Below are 26,767 nucleotides of genomic sequence, written 5' to 3' on the forward strand. Positions count from 1 at the left end.
CCAAAGCCAAGCTGAACATAAAGTGTCAGACAAAGCCCTGAGACAGCATAGAGCAGCTGAGCGGCGTATGCATAATGTGTGTTTGCCTACCTCTGCTCTCTCCATCACACGTCTAACGTTGCACTCTCTGCTCGTTGCAAAGTGCGAGATAAGTGTTTTGCCTGGGTGCCAAGTTGACGCTCTCGCTTATTCTCTCTCTCTCTCTCTCTCTCTCTTTCTCGTGCTCTTTGGTGCTCTTTCCTCTTCAATTTGAAGCAATTAAGAAGATTCGCTATGTGCTCGAGCACGTTGCTAATTATTTTCAATTGAATTGCTGTACTTTAGCTAGGTTGTAGGTAAAAGTTTTTGTATTGCTGCCCATTAAACATATCGGTTGTTGGCATTCATTGAGCAGTCTCACATTAACCGCACATCGTAAGCTCTTTGTGAGCTTGAGCTTTTGTTACAAACTCTGCACTTCCCGTCCGACGCACCACAATTGCAGTTTGAGCTTTGTGATTGTTTAGCAAGTTTATTATGAACGAAGTTTGACAATAAAAATTAAACAGGTATTGCGCTTTCAATGGCAGTTACATATCTTCCAGCTACTGTCAGGGATCATGCGTGGGAAACCCCAAGTGTACCGGAGCGAGAGAACTAAACATAGGCATGAATGAGCTAGACTGTAAATAGCTCAATCTAAAACCTGTTTTTGGAATGACTAGAGTTGCGACAAAAATCAAAAAAAACGAGTGTGGTTAAACTCCAGTAGCGTCAATAGAGATTTTATTGTTATTATTGCTTAAAAAAACACTAACGAATAATTTATACCCACAAATTATCAAGTTTAAAAATGCAACACTTGAAATGAAAACAAATTAGAAATTGTCAAAAATAAATTACAAATATTATTACAATTATAGTGTACACTACGTACAAATCTAAAAATCATAAATCCAAAATAAATGAAAATCATCTTTATTCAACTAATCAATATATAAACAACTTGTTAGAAAAAAAGCTTTTAGTTTTTTGTTTTTTTTTTTCACAGACGGCAAAATATTGATGTCAGTAGCGTGAAACCAGAACAAAAATAAATGCAAAGTAAAGGCAAAACAACGATCAAAAGCCAAAGTATTAATGCATAGATATACATATGTAGACCCATAAAAAGAACACAGCAGTATTGTCATTGTGAAATATATGTATATATGTATATAGTGAGGCGTCTGGCCAACCTGGATGGACTAGAGTCTGAGTCTGGGTCTCAGACAGGTCTGGTCTCGTGTGGGGAGCGTGGGCAATGGGAGGACTGGGAATGCTTTTGTTGTGTATTCGAATCGAATGGAATCGAATCAATTTGATTTTCCAATCAATTAAACTTTATATAAATGGCGTCTGCGATGCTAAATATAACAACAACAACTACATCAGCAGTAGCAACAATAGCCGCAAAATAGAGCTAGAAATGTGCGGCACAGATAACAGAGAATGTGATGCCATGATGCACATTCACTATTTCCTTTTCACTCTGACTCTGTCTCTGTCTCTCTCTATCTCCCCACAATGTCTCTATCAACGCCTGGCTGCACAAGCACAGCTCCCGAGTTCAGGTTCGATTTGTTTCCAGGAGACTATTGCATATTGTACAACTTTGTGTTTTTTCCACTTTTTTAGTGAATGAAAAAGACGCAGCAATAACACACAAAATATACAAAATCAATTTTATTAATTCGGTATTTATACAGAGAAACCTTCAGAATTAATATATATTAAATCATTATTATATATTTTATTGCATTTCTACATAAGCTCTATAATCTAACCAACATATTTACTTTTCTAAAACTAAAATTAAAATGAATTCCGAATTCCTTGTCAATCAATTATATTTACGCAACAAAACCGAATAGTTATAGAGAATCAATAGTTCCACTTTCTTATTAACACTATTGTCACCGTATTGACTGTACATTTCTAGAGCTCTTAACACATAACTAATTAAATTGTTGGTGGCTCTGGATTTTGTACTGGCGGGACACTTTCCTTCAATGGCGATTCTTCTTCAGGATGGGGTTGAAGCGCAGGTTTTTCTCCATTTTGTTTTTCGTTTCTAAAATTCGGTATTTGTAGTGGTGGAGATAAGGGAATATTATCTGCTAAGTGTATTAATAGCTGTTTATATTCCTTGAATATATCGTTTAGGAGATGTGCAATAGGATTATGACCCAGTCCCAATCTTTGAAAATCCGATTCAGATAATTGCGCCTGTGTTGGAACGATCACCAACAGCATCAAAACCCATAGATATGTCATCTTCGCGCAATTTGAAACTAAACTGAGAGGTATTTACATCAGTCGATCCAGATATAAACTTTGGTTTGCCTTTATTAACGAACAAATATAATTAAGACTTGGCTGAACTTGGGTTGAACTCATGTTTTCTTATTTAAATGATAATCTCAGTTAATAGATGAATTTGCTTCGCACACATATTGGACTGACCTATAGTGACACTTTATGCAAACTATGTACTATACAGTATATCACATCAAGTGCCCTACCAAAAGCAAATGAAAATGCATCAATCGTCCTTCAAATACCCAACCCATTCTTAATATACCTAAAACATACTAAAATATATGAAAAGAAAAATTTGATATAACGATACAGCAGGAAAATCTAAATATATTATAGTATACCATGCAGTTCTGTAGTGATCAACATCATTATAATCCGATATTATTCCAAAAACATAGTTTTAACAGTTTTTGTTCAACAATATCTTATAGAGCACTCTTTGTTCCTAAGAGAAAAGCGTTCCATACTAACTTTAATGCGAGATTTGTGTAGCTTAAAAGGGAACTTAACGGCTTAACTTTTAAAAATCCAAGAAAGCTTTATTTTGAATAAAGAAAAAGCATCCAGTTTATGACTAACATTCGATTCAGAATAAATATATGATATTATATATGTCATACATGTGGTCATAGATATATTCTTGTCTAACTGTTAAACATGTATTTCAAGTTGGACAAACCTAACACACCATTTTAACTTTTTATTTTGGTCGCCAAATTGTCAATTTTTTTAGTTTGTTGTTACGCTAACAATAAAAGGCAGTCAGTTATTTTATATTTTTGTTATCAAAGTAATTGCATGAAATAGATTTTTTTTAATATTTATAAAATAAAACATGTTATTGTGCAAAATTCATAGTTTATTTTGATTAAAAAAGACACCCACTACTCTTGAAAGATACAAAAATATTATTTTATGTATAACCGGGTCCCTGCCATCAGTTAAATAATAAATAATCTTGATCTTGATTAAATAATTCGAAGGCACTGCTATCAAATATCCAAAGTTTATCTTCCTGTTCCGAAACCATGTTTATTAGTAATATCCAATAGGTAAATGGTGAGCTCGATGGAAGAGTCCATGGGGGAGTCGATTGCGATAATTTGCCTCAAGGGTGTGAACATTTGAGTCATCGAAAATAGGATAACCAATTGGAGATGGCTGTGGTGGTGGAGGAGGAGGTGGGGGAGGTCCATATTGATTCTGTTCGGAATCCTCGCTGTCATACGCTTCTTGATACTGTCTAAATGTATCGTAAATTTCGTTTAAAATATTCGCCACTCCACTATTGACTGCTGCCTGAGTCGAGGCCAAAAACAGCATCAGAATCCATAGAGGTGTCATCTTAACAAAATTCAAAACTCTTCTGAATAAGACTTATATGAGCAACGAAAGTCGAAGCCTCTGTTTTGTGTATATTATCGAAAAATTATAATATGAACTTAAACTTTACTTGAAAGTTAAAATTTTTCATGAATGAAATTATCATATTTTGAACCGAGCTTTAGTAACGCTTCACACAAGCTTTGCCTGTTTGAAATGCAATTGCAACTCTTAATGCTCAATAGTTGAATTCATTTTTAATTAAAATGTAGTCGATATGAATTTCTCATATTAATACGTTTAATATTACTAACAAGAAAGTAAACGCACCGAATCATTTCAGTGAACTGTAAAAAGATTGTTCTTAAAATGATCGATTATTTCGTAAAATCGATAAGCATAATTCGTATTCAACACTGGTTGCAATGTTTACAAGTCTTACGAAAATGGTTGGTCACACTGTTTTGTAGAATAATAAGCAAGATAGATACGACTAAATCTATTTTTAATTGTTCGAAATGGCAAAGCTCTCTCTGCACACTGAAATCGAATGCGAACCGATTTCCGAAAATAATCATAAGTTTGCACTCACTCGCGTCCAATTGGATAGATGGCGCTCCCAGTTCTATGCCACGCCCCTCAATCGTCTGGCTCAGAATATTTGCACAACAAGCGATCCCATCCGAGCATGCTTGCGTCAGGATCTAACGTCTCTGGCCATGCCGGGCAAAATTCAGCACAAGCTGGAGAAAGTGATCAAACCCACTGCGGATGGTCCCAATTGGCTATGTGCAGGGCTGGATTTGCTGCGCCTGGCCATGAAGAAGGACTGTGAACTCTCTGTTCCATATCTGTTCTACTGGCACAAGCTGGAGCGTTGCAATTATGTGCTGAACTCTGTGGTAGAGCTGTTGGAGCGTTGTGAACCGCTGGATGGACGCACCTTTCAGTATTTGATGAAGCATCTGGTGCCCGATGGCGGCAATTGGCAAATGTTTGTCAATCTGGTACAGAAGTATGGCATTATGCCGCATAAGTGTTATTTCGTCAGCTGGTCAGCATCTCGCTCGCTGCATCTGAACAAGATGCTAAGAAGTAAAGTAAGTTTCATATTTCCACTGCAATTGAATGCTAACAAATTTAACCTTTTTGTATTCTAGTTGCACGAATTCAGCAGCCGTTTGCATGCACAATTTACCTTCGATGGAGATGGCAGCAACTTGCCCTCAATGGTCAAGGCAATGGCCGAGGAGCTATACAAGATAATCAGCATTTGCTTGGGTACGCCGCCCCTAGAGTTCTCTTGGACTTTCAAGAATGAAAAAAAGGGGAAGACTTACACTCCCATGAGCTTTTATCAAAGTTTCGTAGCGCCGTTCCTTACCCTGAATGCTCAAATCTGTTTGGGCCACGATCCGCGTCTCAGTTCCGGCTATCAAAGGAACTATTGCATTGCCTACGCCTGCAATATGGTAGATGGACTGCAGCAAAGCTACAACAATCAACCGGTGGAAAAGCTGTTAGAGATTATGGTGGCATCTCTGGCAGCAGGTTCAGCTGTATGGCTCGTCTGCGATCTCCAGGCCATCTTCAATACCAAGTCCGAAGTGCTTAGCCTGGTAACGCACAACTTTGAACAGGTCTTTAGCATGTCAGTGGGAACGGAGCTCAATAAAGCCCAGCGTCTGGAGTACAAAGAAACTCGTCGTAACACGGTATTGCTGCTAACGGAAGTTATCGTAGATGAGATGCAGAAGCCGCTGCAGTTTCGGACAATCACCACAGCAGCCGAAACCGCCACCAAGAAATCGGAATCTAATACAACTTTGCAAGGCGAGGATGAAGAAGACGAAGATGATACTGAGACTGAGATTGAGACTGCTGCCAAACGAAAGTCGTCTAAGGCCAAGGCGACAGTAATTAACGTCGATTGGCTTAGGGAATATGCCTTTGAGATAGTTATTGATACGCTCTTTGTGCCACTTGATGTGTTGCATGCTGCACAAACGCAACCGTACGTGGAATTGCCCATTTGGGATCCCATGGGTGCGCTTCTGTCTTGATGAGTATATGTAATACCAATTTTCTTGAAGTAAAACTACAAACAATATACAAATTCTAGTACCACTTGATTATAGTTGTTATATACTCAGTTATTATTGAAAATTGTCATTATACTTATACCAGTTTAGCACTCTTAGACCTCACGAAGTATAGTATATACATTCTTGATCAGAGTCAACAGCCGAAACGATATAGTCATGTCCGCCTATACTTTTGTCTGTTTCTCCATCTACTAGTATCTGGATGAGCATCTAGATCTCAGACTATAAGATAAAGAGTTTGTTTTAAAAGCGTGTCACTCCCAATTCCGCCCTTCAATTTGCGATCATGCAACTTAAAAGTTATTCCAGAAATAAATTGATGTGGAAAAACTGTCTGCAGTTTAACATACTTTGTAGTACGGTAATATTACCGGTACCGGCAAATTTGCTTTTAGCTGAACAGGCAATGTCCATTAGGTCGCGATAAGCCAGCCTATTTTCAAACTTGAAGGCCAAAAAAAAAGTTAAGCGTGTGCACTATTAAAGATAGTTTAGGGGTTTTTACATAAAACTAATTAAGACCGCAGTTGAATGACTGATCCAGTATCTAGGGGGAAAACCTATGACATATTTATATTTATGATGAATGTACATATGTACATGCATTATTTTTATACCCGCTACCCATAGGGTAGAAGGGTATTATAACTTTGTGCCGGCAGGAACATATGTAACAGGTAGAAGGAGTGTCTGTGTGTCTGTCCGTCTGTCCGTATGAAACACTGGATCTCAGAGACTATAAGAGATAGAGCTATAATTTTTTTTTCGACAGCATTTGTTATGTTTGCACGCAGATCAAGTTTGTTTCAAATTTTTGCCACGCCGACTTTGGCAAAGCTTTGCCTTGGCTGACAATCTGGTATATTTTGCCGTCTATGGTATATTTTGAATGCGGTACTGTATCGATATACCACATATACCATTTGGTATATGTTTAGTATTTTTGCAGTATATTTGGTATATTTTGAGAATAATACCGCAAAATATATTGATTTTATTCTAAATCGGTAGCGGGTATCTCACAGTCGAGTACACTCGACTGTAGCTTTCTTACTTGTTCTACATTAAAACACTTATCTGCGACTTGCTTATGGAAATGATTAAATACATTAAAATAAGACCATCCCTTGAAAATTGATGACGAACATGAAATCCTATTACCATCGATCCTGCGGCTAGTCATCATGAAAAAAAATCTTACTGAGCAGAGGTGTGGTTTTTCATATCCACTCCTTTCATCTTCTTCACCTGTCCACAGATTGTTTTTTAAATCAATACATTAAGAATTCATTACAATGTATTTTATGTGTAATTTAGGGAATCCACACAATTTGTTCTATTAAAACGATAATTTTCTTAATATCAATAAATTTTCCCATTATTGAAAAGGTATCTTGAAAAATTAAGTTCCTGCCAGAACCATTTTAGTATAAATGCTATTGAAATTGTATTGTATGTTGGTATTATTTGAAGGAATTGCCTAAAAAATAATACAAATTCATATTTATAGTTTACAAAACGTAATCATATGTGAATAAAATGTTATATTTATTTAATATTACAATTTCCAAAAAGCAAAAAGTCTTTGAAACTCAATTTTGTATGAGTAATCTCTCTCACAAGTCCAAGTTCAGGTCCTTCAGACAAATTTGTATTTTATTTGGGCGCTATTTCAATCGTTTATGTCAGTATATAAATTATATAATATATAAACGCTCTTTTAGCTCTGAAATTGGGTATTATATTTGAACAACAAGCGTGTATTTTTATTATTTCATTTTAATTATTACTTTTGTAGTATTTAAATAAACAAATAAAAACTACGGACGTAAGGACATAAAAAGCACTAAATATAAAGTTTAACGGATTTATAATTAATCATTTCCAGCTGGTTGAAATAAGCTTTTGTCTTTTTTGTTTTGAATTATTTTATATAGAAAACAAAACGTTTAAAAATATATGAGATGATATATTTTAAGTTAAAACCAGTAATAAAAATTCTGGATTTAAATTAATATAATATTACGTTGGTTATTATAGTGATATAAAGTTGTCGGATGACGCTCGTTGGTAAACTGTAAAGATAAACGTTAAACAGAGGATCACAGGCTGTTTAACATTTATCTTGGAAGGCGTGTCGGAACAATGTTGCCAAACTAAAGATTTCAACTGCATGAAGGTTTTATTGCTGTTTTTTCAAATGCAAAATGATAAATACAGTGTTGCATAATAGAGGTATTGTTATATTGTCATTTTCAATTATCAGTTTTTTGCTGCTGTTCCCTCGACTATAAATAAAGTCGGTCGCGTCTGAAATTTTCATCAGTTCAACTTGAACAGTTTGTTTAACTCTTTCGCAATGCAGATCGGTTTATTACTATCCCTATTCCTGGCTGTGGTAATTTCCAGTTCGAACACGCACATACAAAATTATTAAATATATAATATATTTCAGCTTTGCATATGTAATGGCGAAGACGTAATTGAAAAATGTCAAGAAGAACATAACGTAACTGATGCTGAACTGGACTCCTTTCCAAAAGATACACCCGTCGAAAGTTATCCACTCAAGATTAAGTGTTATGCCAAGTGCACCATAGCTCATCTCTTAGGAGATGATGGCAAACTTGTTGCGGAACGTGTTTATGAAGAGAATAAAGGTTTGGAGTGCAAGGAACGTTATGACAACTACGTTATCAATAATGAGGAGGAGTCATGCGATTATGCTATTAAAATTCTGGAGTGCTTGCATAAATTAAATACTAGAATCGATTAGTGGAAACTCTATACATATTTTTGCTTTCAATAATTTTTCTAGCAATTTAATTGAAATAAAGCGCTTTATGTGGTTAAATTGTCAACCAGAAATTCTGTGACTTTTTTTGGGATTTATATTAAAATACAAACTTACAAACAACAAGAGCAAAAATAAAACAACAAATCTAATTCGGAAGAAAACGAAATAAGACAATTAAAAAACAAAGGTTCTTTAAGCGGGTTCAATAGCGATAGAATAACGAAACGTCAGCGAGAATAATTAATGTTCTGTGTTTCGTTGACGCATTTAGTGTTTTCGTTTTTGTTGTACGACAAACAACATCTTACAATTAACAATTAGCTTTATCCTATTTTCAATCCAAATTTTAATAATACATTCAACGATAGAAATATAAAATGCATGCAAATCAACTATACATCGCGCTGCATTAAAAGGAACATAATAAATCCCAAACCATCCTCATAAAAGAGATCCATTAAAAAACGATCTTAAAATTCTGATCGATGCTGAAAATGGAAATTAATATGTACATATGAATTATATATTATATATGCAGTTCATCAATAATTTCAAAATAATTATTTCAATTCCAAACAAGTACGAAAGCTACAGTCGAGTGTACTCGACTGTGAGATACCAGCTACCTTTTTTGAATAATAGCAATATATTTTGCGGTATTATTCTTTCTTTAATAACTTCGACAATTTTCTGATCGCAACCAAATTTTCAGGAATCGTAACTACTATAGTTATTACTGTATTTGCCAAAACAATTCTAGCTTTAAAATTACGCTTGTTATTCGATTTTTTGATTTCCGGGGGCGGAAGTGGGCGTGGAAAAAATTTGAAACAAACTTGATCTGCGTCCAAACATAACAAATGCTGTCGAAAAAAATTATAGCTCTATCTCTTATAGTCTCTGAGATCTAGGTGTTCATACGGACAGACAGACAGACGTACAGACAGACAGACGGACATGGCGGTTGCTGGAAAGCTATTATTTTTTTGCTATTGTTTTAAAACAAAAATCAAAAGAGTTAATTTACTTGTATAACAATTCATGACAAATTTAAAAACCTGTACTTTAATTGAAGATTTTCGTGAACTCTCTGTTACATTATTGAAAAGATTTAAAATTTGAGGCGCAAGCGCCGAGGCGCGACCTTCGCTAAGTTTTTTGAGAATTAGACTTACGTGCCCGGCATGCCTAATTAGGCATTACGAGAGCCACGAAACGAGGAGCAGACGAGCGCAACCATCGACGACTGTTTTGGACTTAAGGGATTTGCGCTTAGGAAATTTGACTTTGCATAAACAAAAAGCAAAAAAAAAGGAATAAATTGTGCGCTTTAAGAAGTCAACGTTTTCTTTTTTTTAAATTTCTTTATTAAACTTTGCAATACATATTATTTACAGCTTGTTCAATCAATAACCAACGGGTCGATTATAAGGAAAACTACCGTACCCAAAGCCTCGACCAGTACCAACATAGGGATTAAAAGCAGGAAAAAACGGCTGTGGTTGCTGGGGTTGCACGATAATCGGTTGTACTATCACCTCTGGCTCGGGATTGAAAAGTTTCTTCAGAAGATGACGAGACTGACGTAGCCGAGCAATTTGCGATGTTGAGGCGGCATCTCCTGTTCCACGGTCGGAAATTGCATCAACATGCATGCCACCAGCTGACACATCAGCAACTGCAATATGATTGTCAGGAAACGCCAAGACCAGACCAACAGTCAGGCTGCACAGCAAGAATAACGCGATGAACTTCATCCTGATCGAGTATCAAACAACAACTGAATAAATGAAACATTTTCGCAGTCCCTTAAATACTCGAAATCAGGACCGTTCAGGATCACAGGTACGCATCCAATTTAATGGAAGTGCTACCTGCTGCAAGGGATGAGCGTGGATTATAAAATTCGTAGAAAATTTGTTAATTGCTTCGCAAGAAATTTGTCGAATATTTTTTTGGAATGCTTTAAATTTGTTTTATTGTTGGTAATATCACTGCGTTTTTGGATGAGAATCCCTTACCCTAGACAAGCGCTTTAGGTCTGTATATGAGATATTAAGTAAGTTCGTATGTCTGCATATTGTTCGTTTTCTTTAAGATGGTGGTGGTGGCATGCCCTCAGGCGGTGGTGGCATTCCCTGTGGTGGCGGTGGCATTCCCTCAGGCGGTGGAGGCATTCCCTCTGGTGGTGGTGGTGGTCCTGGGGGCATCTGTCGACGATGCTGTAGTTGGAAAATAGTTGAAAAAAAAATTAAACGGAATTCGTAATGAGACGTCAATAGTGAAGCACTTAAGAAATCTTAAACAGAGAAAATTCAATAAATAAAAGTAAAATATTAAAAAAAGAATCCATATAGTGTTTGGAATATGTATTCAAAGAAAAAGCATTGCCTTAAAGAGATGAGCCTACAGTCCCAAGGACTTGAAATAATTGAACGAGATTTTGAAATTACTTTTTTGGAATGCTGTATATAAGTTTTATTTTCACGTTCATTTGATTCTTAATTTGTTTATTTTGTGGTTCCCCTGACATGCACAACATTACTACATCTATTCAAGCCAATTTTCGTATGTTTCCCTTTATATTGGCGGAACTGGCATATTATCTGACGGAATGGGTACTTGGGGGATTTGGCGACGTTTCTGTAGATGGGAGAAAGTCATTGCCAATGCATTAAACGAATGGCAGCTGAGAATGAGGAACTAATATCGAAACTTATGAATTAATTTATACTTACTCTCATGTGTGGAGTATCGTTCGCACCATGGGGCGGTCCATGATCCTCTGTGTTGACAACATTACGACGCGACTGTTGACGAGAAAAGTGTCCATTGTAGGCACTCAAAAGCAGGATTCTATCGGGATACTTACTCTGAAATGAGGTGGCGGTGGTGGGGGTTGCTCGTTGCCGTACTGTGTTCCTTCCAAAGCTGCTTCTCCAATTGCATGGCGCCGTGCCTAGAATAAGTAGGCAGTGAACAATTCCAGTCATTAAAAGCCTATAACCCTGTTCGACTCGGATTGCCTGTGTCTCATCTACTACGTTTAATGCACGACGAGACTTCTGGCAACATAGGTATTGCATTCATTTTTCTAATACTTGCAGTTATCAACTTACTCTGAAATGATTTCCCATCGATTTCTGCAATCAAAAGAAGTGTTGAAATTTCCAAGCAAAATTGGCAATCATATCTCACATACCTCGAGACCATTTGTGGTTCCACCGCCACGTCCATCGACACCGTATAGTGTTAACGCCAACACGTAAATAACCAAAACAACGCAAAATAGCTTCATCTTCTAGCTATCACGTTCCGTTCAGAGGAGAAAAGTCCAAATTGTGGAGTGAGAAACTGTGTTCTCCGGGTTAACTGGTGTCAAATGCAGCTAAACTAAGCTTCTTATATACAGTTTGTTGCATTGGGGAATTGTGATTTTAATTGGCTTGTTAAGTGTTATCCGAAATCATGTAAAACGTCAGCTTACCAAATAATTGTCGATTGCTATCCGGCATTGGACAACATTTCAATTGTTCATTAAATCATAGTTATTAGCAGCTGCCACAAATGACATAACACAAGATGTATCTTAAAGATACATTAACACGAAAAGGGCGGACTCTGAAAAGAGTATGCGCATTTGTTTCATGTGCGTGATTATGTACAGACCTTCTCATGTCTATACTTAAATTAGATTACCTTACGTAATTATCAATGTTCTGAAAACTTCCTTTGGTAGGTCCAAAATAAGTGTCCGGTTAAAAGAATATCTCGATTTTTGTATTGTTTTCTCTATACAATTTAGCTAAAACATAACTGTACTTAACTTAACTTCCTTCCAACATATTTAAGAGTTATTATCTTAATGTGAAAAGAAAATATCGAATACGAGCATTGCCGGCTTTAAGCCGTCATCAAATTTTCAATTATTATTGATATGTATTATTGCTATTATAGCGTTGGAGAATAATCTTGCTTTAAAATTATACTTTTTACACCCGCTACCCATAGGGTGTGTATTTAACAGGCAGAAGGAGGCATGTCCCACCCGATCTATAGCCATGTCCGTCTGTCTGTCTATATGTCCGTTTGAGATAGAGATATAATTTATTTATACTACTATAATAATTTGGAGTAGGCCATTGTTATTTTTATCTCTTGATACCGAAAATTTCTAAAAGAAATAACTTATAATTTCAGAATAAAGTAGAATTAAAAATGGTTGCAGATTTGGGAGTCCCATTTTAAAGTCCTTAAAATAATTCAAATTATCTATAACAATGATGAACTCATAGAGATGTTGTTGATGTCAAGTTCAGAAATGTGAAGTGCAACTTTGGCACTCGCCAAATGCCAGAGAAGAATTGCTCATTTCACGCTATCTTTTATCATTTCCGACACGAAATGTTCCACCTCCATATTATGCATAATTTTTGAAATTATTACACGCTTTGATGTTGGCGTGACAAAAGACACAAGACATAGGGCAAATGGCAAATGGCAAATGGGGTGTTGTAATCTCTCTAGCTTCCGTTACTTCTAAACTTTGTCGCTTTCTCACTCTCACTCTGGTTGGCTGGCTGTCTAACTGAAGTCAAATAGAGGTGCAGGCGACAACAACGAAATTGTTGAAAAGAGTGCAAAATAAATAAGAGCATTTTTTTCTCATTTCCGTTGCTTACTTTGACGTGTTTAGTTTTTGATGTGCACATTCGCGTACACAGCTCCAGCGAAAAGCAACAGCAAAGAGCAACAACAAAAGGCAACAGCAGAGGCAGATGATTAAATTCGTCGCCAACGTGGACAACAACGATGTTACCCAGTCGCTCCAACGGTTCCACTCTCTGTATGAGTTGCCTACTGTAGACTGCGTCTTGAAAGCACCCGCTCTTTCTCTATCATGCATACTCTTTCTCTCTCTATCTCTCTCGCACTCTTTCTCTCTTACGCACTCTCTTTCTCCTTCGAGCTTCCTTGCTGTCTCTGTGTGTAAACTTTTCTCATTAGAAAACTTTTACTATTTCCGCTACTCAACGCCAAGCGCAAACAACAAACAAACAGCAGCAACGCCAACGACAAAAAATAAACCATAAAATAAAATAAAATAAAATAAAAATAAAATGAAACATTAAAAAAAATACAAAGAAAGTGAACATTGAGCGGACAAAAGTAAATGTGTTGTAAATAAAATTAGGGTTGCCTAAGTGCCCAAATTGACATTGTTTCAGAGAATACTCGTACATAATTACAGATGTCGGCACAAAAAGAAAAATGCGACGTTTGTTGCATCATTTCAACAATTTGCAACAGCTAAAAGCCGGAGCCCTAAAATGACTTTATTTAATTTGGCAAAAAACAGATGGAAAATGTCGAAGATGCTGCTTGAAAATCAATAAATCAGCGCTTAACTTTTTACCTTTACCATTTACCATTTACCATTTACCTTTAGCGCTACGCCAACGTCTAGCTTTGCCTTTACCTCAGTTTCAATTCAATCAGATTTTGTTATTTGATTTCGCCAGCCTCTCCGCGCTTTCCTGTTTCCTGTGACTTGCAGTGCGCATTTCCTCCAAGTGCCTCGCATTTGCTCTAATTTGATTTCGAACGCTGAGCTTCTTTCGAGTAGTAGATACATACAAACGTACATACATACAAATGTATGTATGATTCCATCTCGGCTGTCATCCGCCACTCGCATCAAATGTACCCATTTTGAGTTGTGAGCACAGATAACACGAAATTTGATTTCGATCGCGTACAATGCGACAGCTCTTTAAAACAATGCTTCAAACTCACTAAAGTTGTTCATTCAAAGTGAAAACTTCAGCTCATAAAAAAATTAATATATCTTACATAGTCTACTTTTAGGCTTAACTGATGTGAAACTCGAGCTATCAACAAAAAGCTGGCAGCTATAAAATTATATGCAGAGCACAGTGACAATAGCTCAATTACTTATAGTCCTTCAGATCTGGCTAAAATACACATGAACTGTAGAAAAAATAAAGTTAGGAAATAAATAATAATAATGTTATTTTAGTCAAAGACAATTCGGATTATCTAATAAGGGTTACTCAGATTTCTTAAAAAAAAGTAATTTTAATAGCTTAATTTAAAAAATATATTTTCAACAATTTTGCAAATATTGTTTGCAATTGAAATGCTCTCTTTATTAATGCACATTGAAATGCACAAAATGCAATTACAACACGCTCCATTAGCAGCCTACGAAGGGGCAGCATTTAATGCGCCGTAAGTATTATGGCCGAGCTGCCAATTGGTAAAGTGCCTGCCATTCAGCCAGGCGAGAAATGTTCAACACTTTGGACTTAGATCGAACATAAACCAGGCTAGGGAATGCTCTCAATACATACTATTGGTGTCCAGCAATTGAAATGTGTTTTAGTTGTCACTACTAAATACCCACTCGAAGTGCTTACTATAATAAGTAAGACCTCTCTTTGCTTCGCCCTGTGTCTCCTTTTTTCCTTGCCTCTCTTGATGGGGTGGGACCAAGAACATCACGTGTCTGGCAAAAAGGATTGCCAAGAAAGCCTCACGAACCGGATAATGATCAACGAACTGTATACGTTTCCGCAATCGTAGTCAAATCGACAAACATGCACACAAAATGCAACTGCTTCTGATGCTCAAGCTGATGATGATGTTGATGATGATGCTGATGCTGATGTTGATGCTATTGCTGTCGTTTTGGGAATTGGAATGAGAATGGAAATGGGAATAGCGAAGTGGTGGTGGAGTGCCGACGCTGTGAGGTAAAGTGTGTGACCCAAGGAGCAGAAGCCGAGGCAACTTATACCGCTTGACTGGCGGCCCCTGTGCTGACTCGGGTGTAAATACCCCTTGCTCGAATGTTTTGCATTATTGATAAACTGCTCGTCGTCTCCATCGTCGTCGTGGCAAGAAATAAAGCAGCGCCAAAGAATATTTATGACACTTGCCAACTCCCTAACAAACTGTGTATACAAAAAATATGTGTACGTATATCTGTATGTGTGTGTATATGTATGCAACCAGCTGCCGGGGCACGCCCCAAAAGCGAAACGTGTCAAGCATTAAGCGCCTGAACGTGAGTAGCAGGCTTTTATACCCTTACCAAAGGGTTCTTCTACAAGATATGCAACGAAATTCAAACACCTGATAACTAATGTCAAGGACCTTTGTCCTTGATAAGTCGTTTGCATCTGCCCACAAGTTAACAATGGGTCATTTATTTACGCGAAAATAAATAGCACATTCAAGGCAAGATAAATAACTTAAAGTATACCCTTACCAACAAATTGTTAAAGCATCTTTGTGGGTAGTATTTTATAAATAAGGTCTGATAATTTTTAATTTATAAATTAAAAGGGTAACAATAATGCTAAGGATATATAAAAATATTATTATCAAAATATTCAAATACGTGAAGCGAAGAACAAATAAACATTTTAAAGCTAGCATTTTTTTATACAAAAAATGTTAAATTTGAATATTTTAGCTTATCATAGGGTATCACTAAGTCACTTGCTCTTGAGCTGGCAACATTTGTTGCACTTTTCGCAATTGGCGTAACGAAAAAGCAGGCGGCAATGAAGCGTTTAACGGTGGCAGCAACTACGCAATGCACAAAAGTATAAAAATTATAAAAGTACTGCAAGTTGTAGACTAGGGAAGCCGTGCAAAAAACATTTGCCAGACCAATTTGGGTCCGCTTCCGAATGTGCACAGTGAGTGCAAAAAATTTGTTCACGTTGCGTTGTAATTGCATTTGCTTTGTTGTTGCTTACAACCAAAAAACTTAACGAACGGGCACAAAGAGCCCAAAGACTGACAAAAAGACAACAAATAGGGAAAATAAGTAAAACCATAAAAGAGAACTGAGCATGGGCGAAGGCCATAGCTACGTCTCTGGGCGTGACCCATTGCGTCTAGCAAAGTCTAGCAACGCACACGTCACGTTGTACAGTTGCCGCAACTAAAACTTCATCAATTTGCCTTGCGAATCCTTGGCAACTTTATTCTTGCATGTGCGACGCACACTTGGTGGGTTTGATGGATTGCCGCTTGGTGAACTGAACATTGAACACTGAACACCAAACACGGAGCACTCAGCATACCATACATACATATGACCGAATGCTCCCATAAAGGAAATTATATTGGCCGAATTGATGCAACAGCATTCCGTATTTCATTCCGTTCCGGTTCAATAATGCATTATGCTGTTCTTATGATTAATTGCAGCGTTTAAAAGGCTATAAATATGCATACCAAATTTTATTATCAAAAATAATTAAATCCATCACACGCTTCGGAACTAAAGGTATAATTAATGCATTTTCATTAAACCAATTTCTTTATTTAAATATCAGTGCACTTAATTGTATTAACGCATTTATTCATTTCAAACGCAACGCTTTTAAAATTATGATTTAAGACATTGACTTCGAGTTTCATAAAAATATTAAAACACTCGGGAGAAAGCTACAGTTGAGTGACCCTGACTGTGAAATACTCACGAACCATTTTTACATTTATGTGACACACATACTGAATAGTGCTTATTCAGTAAAACATACCGAATTATGCCATTACATTCTACCGATTACATTCTTTAAATAAAAAAGTTTTAAATTGGTAAACTTATATTCTGTATTTAAAAAAATAAGAAAGAATAATAAGTCGATAAAGCTCGAATCTATTACATTTCGAATAAAAGCAAAACATTGTTTAACATAAAATAAACCTAATTAATATACCGAAAAAATACGAAATTATACCGAAAGCTACATTTGGTATATCGGTATGCTATTGCACTCAAAATATTACCGTAGATTACAAAATATACAAGATTATCAACTAAAGCAACTAAGAATCGACAGGAACTGCTGTTTTTGTCACATACAATAATTTTTAAAATAACTTCTCTAATTTTAGACTACTAGCAACCAAATCTTCATAAATTTGACAGACTGTAGTCTTGACAGAGGAATTAGTTGTTAATTTCCAGACCCCAAAAAGCATACAAAATGCTGATAAAATGTTTACATAGAATGTAGACAATTTACTAGTTTTCGAAATATGTATTTGTAAAGACATTCTTGCAAATATCGGTAGTACACGATAAGTTCAAGTTAACTTAAGCATAAGTACTGGCAGCTGGCGTCTACTCTAACATTGTAGTTTACACGTTATCGTCGTTCTTGAAATTACTGGCATTCTTTGACTTAGCATTTGAACTGTTTCCTATATAATAACATATAAATGCATTTATATTATATAATATATAGTCCATGCAAAAGTTACACGCCTGCAATGTGTTTCAGGTCAAATGATATAATAATAAATTAATATAAATCGCTATTAAACGGCTTAGAAAGTTGCTTCAAGTCAAATAAATATAAAGTTAAAATCAAATTTAATTTGTTTTCGTTGAACAATTTTTAAAATTGTCAACATAATTTTTATTTTTCGTTTTTAATGTAAATTGTGGATTTGTGGAACTAAATGAAATGTGTTGTGTGCTGTAGCATAATCCAAAAATAATGAAGACGTAAACTAAGCAGAGAGCATTATTTGTTGTTCTCGCTAGCTCTTCGCTATTCGATCGTGCTTGAACCAGTGAACTTTCGTTATCGGTTGTCTCATTTCGTTCTCTTGCTTATTACAATTTTTTTTTGTTTTTTTTTTTCGGTATTGTTTTTTCTTGGGTTTATTTTAACAATAACCCAAAAAAAAGCTCTTAGAATTTCTATTTGACAATTTAATCACAAGAAGTTGTTTTATTTCAATTATAGAATACCAGTTATTCATTCAAGCAATACAGAATTTTAGCACCATAATCGCAAAACACCTCCTCATTAGTGATAACTAAGTTATCATACCGTTTCCTGCACTTCAAACCTTTCTGTTTATCAACACGTTCCACGGCAAGTTTTCCATCATCTCCCAATAGATGAGCTATGGTGCACTTGGCATAACACTTAAGTATGAGTGACAAACTTTCTATGGGTGCTTTCTTCGATATGGGGTCCACTTCAGCTTCAGTTACTTCATATTCTTCTTGGCAGTCTTTAATTATGTCTTTACCATGACATATGCAAAGCTGAAATATATTATATATTTAATAAATTTTTATGTGTGTGTTCGAACTGGAATTTACCACAGCCAGGAATACGGATAGCAAGAAACCGATCTGCATTGCGAAATAGTTAAACGAACTCTTCAAGTTAAACTGACGGAAATTGAGACGCTACCGACATTATTTATAGTCGACGGAAAAGCAACAGAAAATCTAACAGCACTGTTTTCTAACGTTTTGTTATCATTGTATAAAAAAGAAGTATAAAACAAAAACAAGCGCCAATGCTTATTTCTATAAATCTGTTTACTGTTTAATAGTAAGTAGTAGTACTAGTTATGACCTTCTGTTCGTTAAAATAAAAATAAATAAACATCAATAAATATATGCTTTTTGTTTGTATATAAACTTTGTCGTTATATTAATAAGATTAATTTGAAATGCATACAAGTATAAAAACCAATCTTCGAGTTAAAGAATCATAACTTACATATGTACTCATGTGAGTCCCATGAAGGATTGATATGACGTCCAAATAAAATACAAATTTTCCTGAAGAACCTGGACTTGACACTGATTTTGACGATTTTTAGTTCATCACGTATTCTGAATCATCTTGGCGATAACCAAGGCCGTTGTACTACTACAACAAGTCATTAGAAATAATAATTCTTGATATCAATTCTAAATTTTTGATTCTAAAAATTTTATTTTATGTTCGGCAACAGTTTTTCAAGGGATGTTTCGTGCTGAACTTTTCAAGGTCGCTGACAAGTCGTCTTTGAGATATGAACTTATTTTTAACATATTTATTTAACTATTTTCATAAGCAAATCGCCAAGAAGTTTTAAATAAAAAAAAAAAATAATGCATGTACATACAACATATGTACATATAACACACATATAAAAACTAAGTCATAGGTTTACCCAAGATTTTGGATCACGCGTTCAACTGCGGTATCTATACCGGAAGATATGCGCACTTTATTAGATTTATGTAAAAATCGTGAAACTATCATTAATAGTGCACACGCTTAACATTTTTTGACTTTCAAGTTTCGAAAATAGGTCGGCTTATCGCGACGCAATGTTGAACAAAAACCAAATCTAGCGGTAGCGTTAATATTACTGTACATATTACAAAATATGTAACATATGGTTCTCAAGTAAAGAAATTTAAAACAAGAAACTTCAGACAGTTTTTGCAATATAAATTTATTTATTGGATAACTTTTAATTTTTTCAATTACAAATAAAAAAATTATAAGGTTATTTTTGTAACTTTCGTCTCTGAGATCTACATATGTAGGAGTTCATACGAACAGATACCAATACGGACATCGTCTCGGATGTTGTCGCTGATCCAAAATATTTATTCTTTATAGAGCCGGAGATGGCTTCTTCTGCCTGTTACATACATTTCCTGCCGGCACAAAGTTATAATACCCTTTGTGGGAATATTTTGGAATATTTTGCTTTTATTCAAAATGGGTAGCGGGTATCTCAAAGTCGAGCACACAAGACTGTAGCTTTCTTACTTGTTTAACCTTCAAATTTGAGAATAGGTCGGCTTATCGCGACGTAATGTTGAACTGAAAACAAATCTGACAGTATCGGTAATTTTACAGTATGTATGTATTACAAAGTATGTATGGTTCTCAAGTAAACCAATTTAAGACTAGAAACTGCAGGCAATTTTTGCTCAATAAATTTATTTATTGAAAAACTTTCAATTTGTTTAATCGCAAATAAAAAATTTGTAAAGTTATTTTTGTAACTTTCGTCTCTGAGATCTAGGTGTTCATAGGGACAGATGCAAATACGGACACGGCTTTATCGTCTCGGTTGTTGTCGCTGATCAAGAATATACATATATACTTTATAAGGTCGAAAATGACTTCTTCTGTTTCTTACCTACATTTGCTAGAGGCACAAAATTATAAAACCCTTCAACCCTCCGGGTAGCGGGTATAAAAACACGTAATCGAAGCTGTACGCATTAGTTTTTGTTGTCAATATCAGCGTTGCCAATTTGTGGGGAAATTCTCCAAAGTGCGGGGAATTTTAAGTTGATTGGTGATTTATTGGGGATTGGCATTATGTGGGGAAAATGCGGGGATTTTTACATTTTTTATTTTCCTGTCCTTTATAAATTTGTGACAGCACAAAAATTAGACGATGAATGGCAAGCTCACGCAATGCTGGATTTTTGTCAACATGGGCTTGAAGTTCAAAAAAACATTGATGCTGAACCGTAATCGACTGAATACAGATACTGTTGTATCATTTATGGCTGCAAGAGAAGGAATTAAAAAACTAGGCGGCAGCGTCAAGTTCAGCCCGTCAAACAAAATGCTATCCACAAAAATATGGAAAAGAATATGAATGTTAACTGTTTGAGTTTTAATTTTAATTAATTAAGAATACTAATATGAGTTATACTCAACTTTTTATTGTTTCATTTAAAAAAACATATGTGGGGAATTTGTGGGGAATCAGCGGAATTTTGTCCCCAAATTTGGGGAATTTTATCCCGATTTTTGGGGAAATGTATAAATTTGCATTGGCAACCCTGGTCACTATCTATCCGCTATTCGATCGTGCTTGAAGCCTCTCCTAAGGGGCGGTGAACTTTCGCATTCACTTGTCTCGTTTTGTTCGCTTGCGTATTACACTTGTTGTTGCTTATGTGATGTTGTTGCCTGTGCGTGAGATTTGCAAATTTTTTACAACTTGCTTTTGGAAATTTTGAACTATAAGAGCATTTCCGATTCTGTCTATAATTCTTAGAGAGGATTTAATATGGAGTGGTCAGTTGTCAGATTAAGACAATTTAATATTGAAGATCTTAATTTATGCACGCTGTAGCTCTGTAAATCGTTTATGAATTGCGTGAACACTTTTATGTATAGTATGATAAGAAATACTATGTACATATGTATGTAAGTTAAATGTTGACTAAGACCCCCTCTGGGTCTACTGCATAGAAATTTAAGAAAGAACACCCCACAACTAAGATCTTCTGTATTGTTCATTTCACAATTATTAAAATAAATTAATTAGAAAACCGGACGACATTGCGTATGAGTTATACAAATAGTTAAAAGTGAATATTCTTAGCTAAAATTCTTCCATTCACTGATTAAAAAATCCCCGTATACCTCAAATGGCTGGAATATTCTAATTACTCTTGTTTTGGTACGCCAAATACATATTAAACAAGTAAGAAAGTTACAGTCGAGTGTGCTCGACTGTGAGATACCCGCTACCCATTTTTAATAAAGGCAAAATATTGCGGTATCATTTTCAAAATATACCGAAAATACAAAAAATACTAAAAATATACCAAATGATATGTTTGGTATATCGATATAGTACACCATTCGAAATATACCATAGACGGCACAATGTACCAGATTGTCGGCCAAAGCAACTCAGACACCTAGTAAGTAGGCGTTTTTGCCCATACAAAACTATTTCTTTAATAACTTAAACAATTTTTATCTGATCGCAACCAATCATAAATACTATAGTGATTATTGTATATACCAAAATCCACAATTCTAGCTTTACAATTACGCTTGTTATTCGATTTTTTTGATTTGCGGGGCGGAAGTGGGCGTGACAAAAATTTGAAACAAACTTGATCTGCGTGCAAACATAACAAATGCTGTCGAAAAAAAATTATAGCTTTATCTCTTATAGTCTCTGAGATCTAGGTGTTCATACGGACGGACGGACAGACACACAGACGGACAGACGGACATGGCTAGATCGTCTCGGCTGTTGACGCTGATCAAGAATATATATACTTTATAGGGTCGGAGATGCCTCCTTCTACCTGTTACATACATTTCCTACCGGTACAAAGTTATAATACCCTTCTACCCTATGGGTAGCGGGTATAAAAATCTCAAATCGGGCACAATTGTGGAAATGATTTTAATTTAATATTTTATTACATTTCCCTCTTTGATCTTACTTGAGATTGATATATTTACATTTGGGCATAAGATTTTACGATTCCACTTTTAAATTCACTCTGAACGCTTTTCTCTGGTAATGATTCTCCTCTAATTGCGAACGATTTTACATACATATTTTGTTTCCAGTATCTTATGGTTCGCTTTATTCCATTTTTTATGATTTTTGTTTTCAGTTTATTTAGGTTGTTAAATTAGCATACAGCTACCTGTGTGGCAGCTTAAAGTATTTATACATATATTATCAATTTCACATATTGACTATAATAACATAACTTAGTGAGAGGTCAGAACTAGATTTCAAAACATTAAGAATAATTCATACATATGTACATACATCACAGACAAATTAGGATATAAGCAGACATAGCAGGCAGATCTTGCGGTATCAGTATTTTTACACGCCTTTTCCTCTAGTATCTCAAGAGACGTTTTAGTAATTTTAGTATCCTTCTAATCTAAAGGGAATAAAAATAAAAATCGAAGCTTTCAAGAAACATTATCATTATTAGCAAAACAAAGAAAAAGATGCGTTTAGGTAGCATTGCACGATATTGCAATTTCAATCATATTCTGAGATTTATTTCAAATTGCTTATTTCAAACAAACACTCGAAAAAAAAGATCATAAAATTTCTGGTTGAAAATTTATGAATTGGTAAAAGTTACTTAGCAGGTTATCAATTCAAGCAATTCAAAATTTTAGCCGCATAATCACAAGAATCTTCCTCATTGTTGATAACGTAGCTATCAAATTGTTCCTTGCACTTCAAACCTTTCTGGTTAGGAACACGTTCCACGACAAGTTTGCCATCATCTCCCAAGATATCGGCTATGGTGCACTTGGCATAGCACTTTAGCTTAAGTGACAAGCTTTCGACGGGTTGATCCCTTGGTATGGAGTCCAATTCAGCTTCAGTTATGCCAAATTGTTCTCGACATTGTTGAAATATCTCATCACCACAGCACATACAAAGCTGAAATATATTATATATTTAATAAATTGTTAATCCGAGTGTTCTTATTGGAAATTACCACAGCAAGGAATATGGATAGCACAAAAGCGATCTGCATTGCGAAAGAGTTAAACGAACAATTAAAATTGAACTGCCGAAAAGTGAGACGCGATCGGACTTATTTGTAGTCGACGGAAGAGCAACATACTATCATATCACAGAACTTAATCGGCATCGAAATGACTCGAAATTAATACAAATACTGATTATTAAAATCGACAATACAACAATGGGAATATGTTTGTCTTGCAACACTGCTTTCAAGTATTTACTAAGTGGCAACGCTGCCATAAAAAAGCATTTGAAAAACCAAAAACAAAGATGAAATCTTTAGTTGGATACTGTCCATTTTCCAACTGACGGTTCAACGACAGGGAAACTTGTCCCGGTGTATGGTTAGCTTGCTCTTTCGCTATGTGTAGTCCAATTAAAAGCTTGACATTGCGGATGACGCAAGATCGATTGGAGACCTCCTATTAATACGAAGGACATAACAGCTAGGCCATACTTAATAAAAAAGAATTTCCACAATAACGTGCGAAGTCTCTTTATATTTTTTATTGTCTTTTACTTTTTTTTTGTAATGGGGTAAATATTGGCATAACAAATATGTAAAACAAACTTCATCTGCGTGCAACAAAAAAAATATAATAATAATAATATAATAAGTAGAGATTTTGATTACCAATATAAATATATTTCACAATTACAATTGCTGTTGAGAAAGAAAATAAGTTTGTGATCCAATTAAATTAAATTTTCATAATAAATAACTTACACATTTTAACAAAAGAGATCACCAAATTCGTAGTTGAGAATTTAATCACATGATGTTACTTTATTTTTGTTCTAACTTGATTGTGTTTACATACATGTGTCGTACATTATTTTCAATATTTTTACAAATAAATATTACCGCTCTCTGACGATTTGATTTTGGTTCACCACGTATGCTCCATCATCTTCGCGATAACCTAGGCCCTTGTGGATGACGAAAGTCCAGAAGTAGAGTGTGTCACCCACTTTCAAGACAGTTTCACGATCCCGAAATGTCCATCGTCCCCTTCTCGCATTTGGTATATCTCGTGACCATCTGCCTGCTTCCAATCCATCAAATTCTTCGTTCAGTTTGCCATGAAAGGCAAACAACGAAATGCCCTCCTCATGAGGTATGGAGACCTCAAATCCCTTTGGAGAGAAGACTCGTATTCGGGCATTTGGCACTCTGTAAGCACTGGTGAATAATATCGTCACTAGAATGAGAGCAAGCCGTAATGCCAAAAGCATTTCTTATTTCGTTGACAGTTCTTTCCGATCTGTAAAGCTGTTTTTTTAAATACACGAATGCTCTACAGAGAGAGAGAGAGAGGATGGCAAGAAAGATTAACAAACAAGTCACATTAACTCACAGCTATTATATTGTTTGTGCTTATTAGATTCAAATAAATCACAAAATATAGAGCTAGCAGGTTATCAGTGAATTAATGACGTTTTAAACAAATCAGTACTTTAACAGCATATTCACATGACGTCTCCTCATTATTTATAACATAGCTATGTATCATAACGTTCAATCTGCAATATATTTAATACCACAGCTAGTAATATGAACAGCGCAAAAGCGATTTACATACATTGTACAAGAGTTAAACGAGCTGATTTCAATTTAAGATGTGATCGACATTATTTATAGTCGGCGGAACAGCAACAACTAACATATTAGAAAACTGGATTAATGTCAAATTAAATTCGAATTTCGAATTGCATCAAAATTACACTTGCATTGAAATTAATACAAATAACTGATAATTCAAATCGACAACACAACAATGGGATACAACTGTTTTACAACACTGCCAGCAAGCTTTTATCAGATGGCAACGCTGACGTATTGAAACATTTGAAAAATCAGTAATGAAACCTTTATTCAGTTGAACTTTGTTAGTTTGGCAATTTATGGATGATATTGTCCATTTTCGTATTCACTGTGCTCCGACTGAGCAGCCAATGCCAAACGTTGAGCCTCCTGCTGTGCTCCAATAGCCGCATGCTCAGCAGCGATTCGCTCAAAGGCACTTAAGTGCTTTTGTGTTGCATGAATAACGGCAGCGCTTCCACGGGGAGCGTGCGCAATGGCCTGCAATAAAACAAATGCAAATGCAATTAAATAAAAATCGGTCAATACAATGTGCTCACATGATCAAAGCTATACTTACAACTTGGCCCGGTGTATGGTTGGCATGCTCTTGCGCAATGCGATTGTAAGCGTCCAAATGCTTACGCTTTGCTGCCTTGACGGCAGCGCTGTCTTCCAGCTGATGACTCAGCTGCGGATGGAAACCATGCTCATCGGCCACATACTGAACAGTGCGCACTTCGTTCTTGGGATCCACATAGGAGAAGGCACCACGGATGACACCAGATCCATCCGAGACCTCCGTATGCTGTCGATCTACATGGCCTGGTGCTCGGCCCGCCTGATAGCTGAACACATAGGGATTGACAGGAGCATGTGGCTCGGGGGTTGTGCTCAAATGCAAATGTGACACATCGGCCTGAGTAACGCCCAATGCACAAATGGCGACCTTGCAGCATTAAGCCGGAAATTTAGTTGTAGTTTATGCTGAGTAATAGAGGCTATGTCGCTTACCAAGATTATAGACTGCTTCATGATATATATCAGACAGAGAGTGCTGTGTTTCTTTGTTGAACTGCGTTGGGAAACTGAAACCGAAACCGAATACGAAACAGAAATGTCTGGCAATTTTTCGTTAGTCGCAATAGTTGGATTCACCAACAAAAAACAATCCCAACTCAAAACTGGTATTACTCAGTGCTTTAACTTGGCTTTCTCAGGTTCGCATTTTATACTCGTAAGCTGAGCTTTAAAGCCAAACTTGTTTTCAGTTTGTTATTTTCGCATTCATAAACAAGACGTTTTAACATTTAAATTGTATTCAATTTATTTGTGTAGTTATAACATATATACTCGATGTTCGAACTTAAATCAAAGCTGTTAATCACCATCGTGATTACAAGCGCAATTGAACTTTCGGATGAGCAAATTAAATATATTAAATAATATATATTTAAATCTGCTGTGAATGTAACCTTTGTA

At 35.7% G+C, this 26,767-nt stretch overlaps 8 protein-coding genes across 9 annotated transcripts; 2 read left to right on the top strand and 6 right to left on the bottom strand.

The window, feature by feature from the left end:
• The first annotated feature begins 4,101 nt into the window (after window positions 1-4,101).
• LOC132789816 (bleomycin hydrolase) lies at window positions 4,102-5,785 on the top strand. The gene is made up of 2 exons (XM_060798094.1): window positions 4,102-4,763; window positions 4,824-5,785. Exons 1-2 carry the CDS (start codon window positions 4,182-4,184, stop codon window positions 5,724-5,726), a joined length of 1,485 nt encoding a protein of 494 aa, XP_060654077.1. The 5' UTR covers window positions 4,102-4,181; the 3' UTR covers window positions 5,727-5,785.
• Window positions 5,786-8,072: 2,287 nt separating this feature from the next.
• LOC132792193 (uncharacterized) lies at window positions 8,073-8,636 on the top strand. The gene is made up of 2 exons (XM_060801449.1): window positions 8,073-8,166; window positions 8,224-8,636. The coding sequence occupies exons 1-2, from the start codon at window positions 8,128-8,130 to the stop codon at window positions 8,542-8,544; spliced, it is 360 nt and encodes a 119-aa protein (XP_060657432.1). The 5' UTR covers window positions 8,073-8,127; the 3' UTR covers window positions 8,545-8,636.
• Window positions 8,637-9,968: 1,332 nt separating this feature from the next.
• LOC132790828 (uncharacterized) lies at window positions 9,969-10,451 on the bottom strand. The gene has a single exon (XM_060799540.1). The coding sequence runs from the start codon at window positions 10,320-10,322 to the stop codon at window positions 9,972-9,974; it is 351 nt and encodes a 116-aa protein (XP_060655523.1). The 5' UTR covers window positions 10,323-10,451; the 3' UTR covers window positions 9,969-9,971.
• A 75-nt stretch (window positions 10,452-10,526) lies between these two features.
• Window positions 10,527-11,927, bottom strand: LOC132790827 (proline-rich protein HaeIII subfamily 1). 2 transcript variants are annotated; one of them, XM_060799537.1, is made up of 5 exons: window positions 11,768-11,927; window positions 11,685-11,708; window positions 11,438-11,524; window positions 11,304-11,375; window positions 10,527-10,787 (listed from the first exon to the last, which is right to left on the bottom strand). In XM_060799537.1, the coding sequence occupies exons 1-5, from the start codon at window positions 11,861-11,863 to the stop codon at window positions 10,659-10,661; spliced, it is 408 nt and encodes a 135-aa protein (XP_060655520.1). In that variant the 5' UTR covers window positions 11,864-11,927; the 3' UTR covers window positions 10,527-10,658. The 2 variants fall into 2 exon arrangements, with proteins under 2 accessions (XP_060655520.1, XP_060655521.1); XM_060799538.1 differs by lacking the exon at window positions 10,527-10,787 and adding an exon at window positions 11,015-11,208.
• Window positions 11,928-18,070: 6,143 nt separating this feature from the next.
• LOC132793408 (uncharacterized) lies at window positions 18,071-18,791 on the bottom strand. Its single transcript, XM_060803324.1, has 2 exons — window positions 18,731-18,791; window positions 18,071-18,673 (listed from the first exon to the last, which is right to left on the bottom strand). The coding sequence occupies exons 1-2, from the start codon at window positions 18,767-18,769 to the stop codon at window positions 18,374-18,376; spliced, it is 339 nt and encodes a 112-aa protein (XP_060659307.1). The 5' UTR covers window positions 18,770-18,791; the 3' UTR covers window positions 18,071-18,373.
• A 4,376-nt stretch (window positions 18,792-23,167) lies between these two features.
• Window positions 23,168-23,812, bottom strand: LOC132790971 (uncharacterized). Its single transcript, XM_060799736.1, has 2 exons — window positions 23,669-23,812; window positions 23,168-23,610 (listed from the first exon to the last, which is right to left on the bottom strand). The coding sequence occupies exons 1-2, from the start codon at window positions 23,705-23,707 to the stop codon at window positions 23,314-23,316; spliced, it is 336 nt and encodes a 111-aa protein (XP_060655719.1). The 5' UTR covers window positions 23,708-23,812; the 3' UTR covers window positions 23,168-23,313.
• Window positions 23,813-24,453: 641 nt separating this feature from the next.
• On the bottom strand, window positions 24,454-24,990 carry LOC132790654 (gram-negative bacteria-binding protein 3). The gene has a single exon (XM_060799277.1). The coding sequence runs from the start codon at window positions 24,934-24,936 to the stop codon at window positions 24,562-24,564; it is 375 nt and encodes a 124-aa protein (XP_060655260.1). The 5' UTR covers window positions 24,937-24,990; the 3' UTR covers window positions 24,454-24,561.
• Window positions 24,991-25,556: 566 nt separating this feature from the next.
• On the bottom strand, window positions 25,557-26,488 carry LOC132790037 (uncharacterized). Its single transcript, XM_060798460.1, has 3 exons — window positions 26,300-26,488; window positions 25,866-26,234; window positions 25,557-25,786 (listed from the first exon to the last, which is right to left on the bottom strand). The coding sequence occupies exons 1-3, from the start codon at window positions 26,318-26,320 to the stop codon at window positions 25,604-25,606; spliced, it is 573 nt and encodes a 190-aa protein (XP_060654443.1). The 5' UTR covers window positions 26,321-26,488; the 3' UTR covers window positions 25,557-25,603.
• Between the last annotated feature and the right edge of the window lie 279 nt (window positions 26,489-26,767).

This window comes from Drosophila nasuta, chromosome 3, assembly GCF_023558535.2.
Source record: "Drosophila nasuta strain 15112-1781.00 chromosome 3, ASM2355853v1, whole genome shotgun sequence".
Lineage (NCBI taxonomy): Eukaryota > Metazoa > Arthropoda > Insecta > Diptera > Drosophilidae > Drosophila > Drosophila nasuta.

What these genes read in the sequence shown, in the direction of transcription:
- LOC132790827 (XM_060799537.1), bottom strand. Translation starts at nt 11,863, where the DNA reads ATGAAGCTATTTTGCGTTGTTTTGGTTATTTACGTGTTGGCGTTAACA. An exon ending in GAACCACAAATGGTCTCGAG is followed by an intron (nt 11,709 to 11,767) that starts GTATGTGAGATA and finishes TTTTGATTGCAG; the next exon opens with AAATCGATGGGAAATCATTT. An exon ending in CGATGGGAAATCATTTCAGA is followed by an intron (nt 11,525 to 11,684) that starts GTAAGTTGATAA and finishes TACTTATTCTAG; the next exon opens with GCACGGCGCCATGCAATTGG.
- LOC132792193 (XM_060801449.1), top strand. Translation starts at nt 8,128, where the DNA reads ATGCAGATCGGTTTATTACTATCCCTATTCCTGGCTGTG. An exon ending in TATCCCTATTCCTGGCTGTG is followed by an intron (nt 8,167 to 8,223) that starts GTAATTTCCAGT and finishes AATATATTTCAG; the next exon opens with CTTTGCATATGTAATGGCGA.
- LOC132789816 (XM_060798094.1), top strand. Translation starts at nt 4,182, where the DNA reads ATGGCAAAGCTCTCTCTGCACACTGAAATCGAATGCGAACCGATTTCC. An exon ending in ACAAGATGCTAAGAAGTAAA is followed by an intron (nt 4,764 to 4,823) that starts GTAAGTTTCATA and finishes TTTGTATTCTAG; the next exon opens with TTGCACGAATTCAGCAGCCG.
- LOC132790828 (XM_060799540.1), bottom strand. Translation starts at nt 10,322, where the DNA reads ATGAAGTTCATCGCGTTATTCTTGCTGTGCAGCCTGACTGTTGGTCTG.
- LOC132790654 (XM_060799277.1), bottom strand. Translation starts at nt 24,936, where the DNA reads ATGCTTTTGGCATTACGGCTTGCTCTCATTCTAGTGACGATATTATTC.
- LOC132790971 (XM_060799736.1), bottom strand. Translation starts at nt 23,707, where the DNA reads ATGCAGATCGCTTTTGTGCTATCCATATTCCTTGCTGTG. An exon ending in TATCCATATTCCTTGCTGTG is followed by an intron (nt 23,611 to 23,668) that starts GTAATTTCCAAT and finishes AATATATTTCAG; the next exon opens with CTTTGTATGTGCTGTGGTGA.
- LOC132793408 (XM_060803324.1), bottom strand. Translation starts at nt 18,769, where the DNA reads ATGCAGATCGGTTTCTTGCTATCCGTATTCCTGGCTGTG. An exon ending in TATCCGTATTCCTGGCTGTG is followed by an intron (nt 18,674 to 18,730) that starts GTAAATTCCAGT and finishes AATATATTTCAG; the next exon opens with CTTTGCATATGTCATGGTAA.
- LOC132790037 (XM_060798460.1), bottom strand. Translation starts at nt 26,320, where the DNA reads ATGAAGCAGTCTATAATCTTG. An exon ending in TGAAGCAGTCTATAATCTTG is followed by an intron (nt 26,235 to 26,299) that starts GTAAGCGACATA and finishes TAATGCTGCAAG; the next exon opens with GTCGCCATTTGTGCATTGGG. An exon ending in ACCATACACCGGGCCAAGTT is followed by an intron (nt 25,787 to 25,865) that starts GTAAGTATAGCT and finishes GTTTTATTGCAG; the next exon opens with GCCATTGCGCACGCTCCCCG.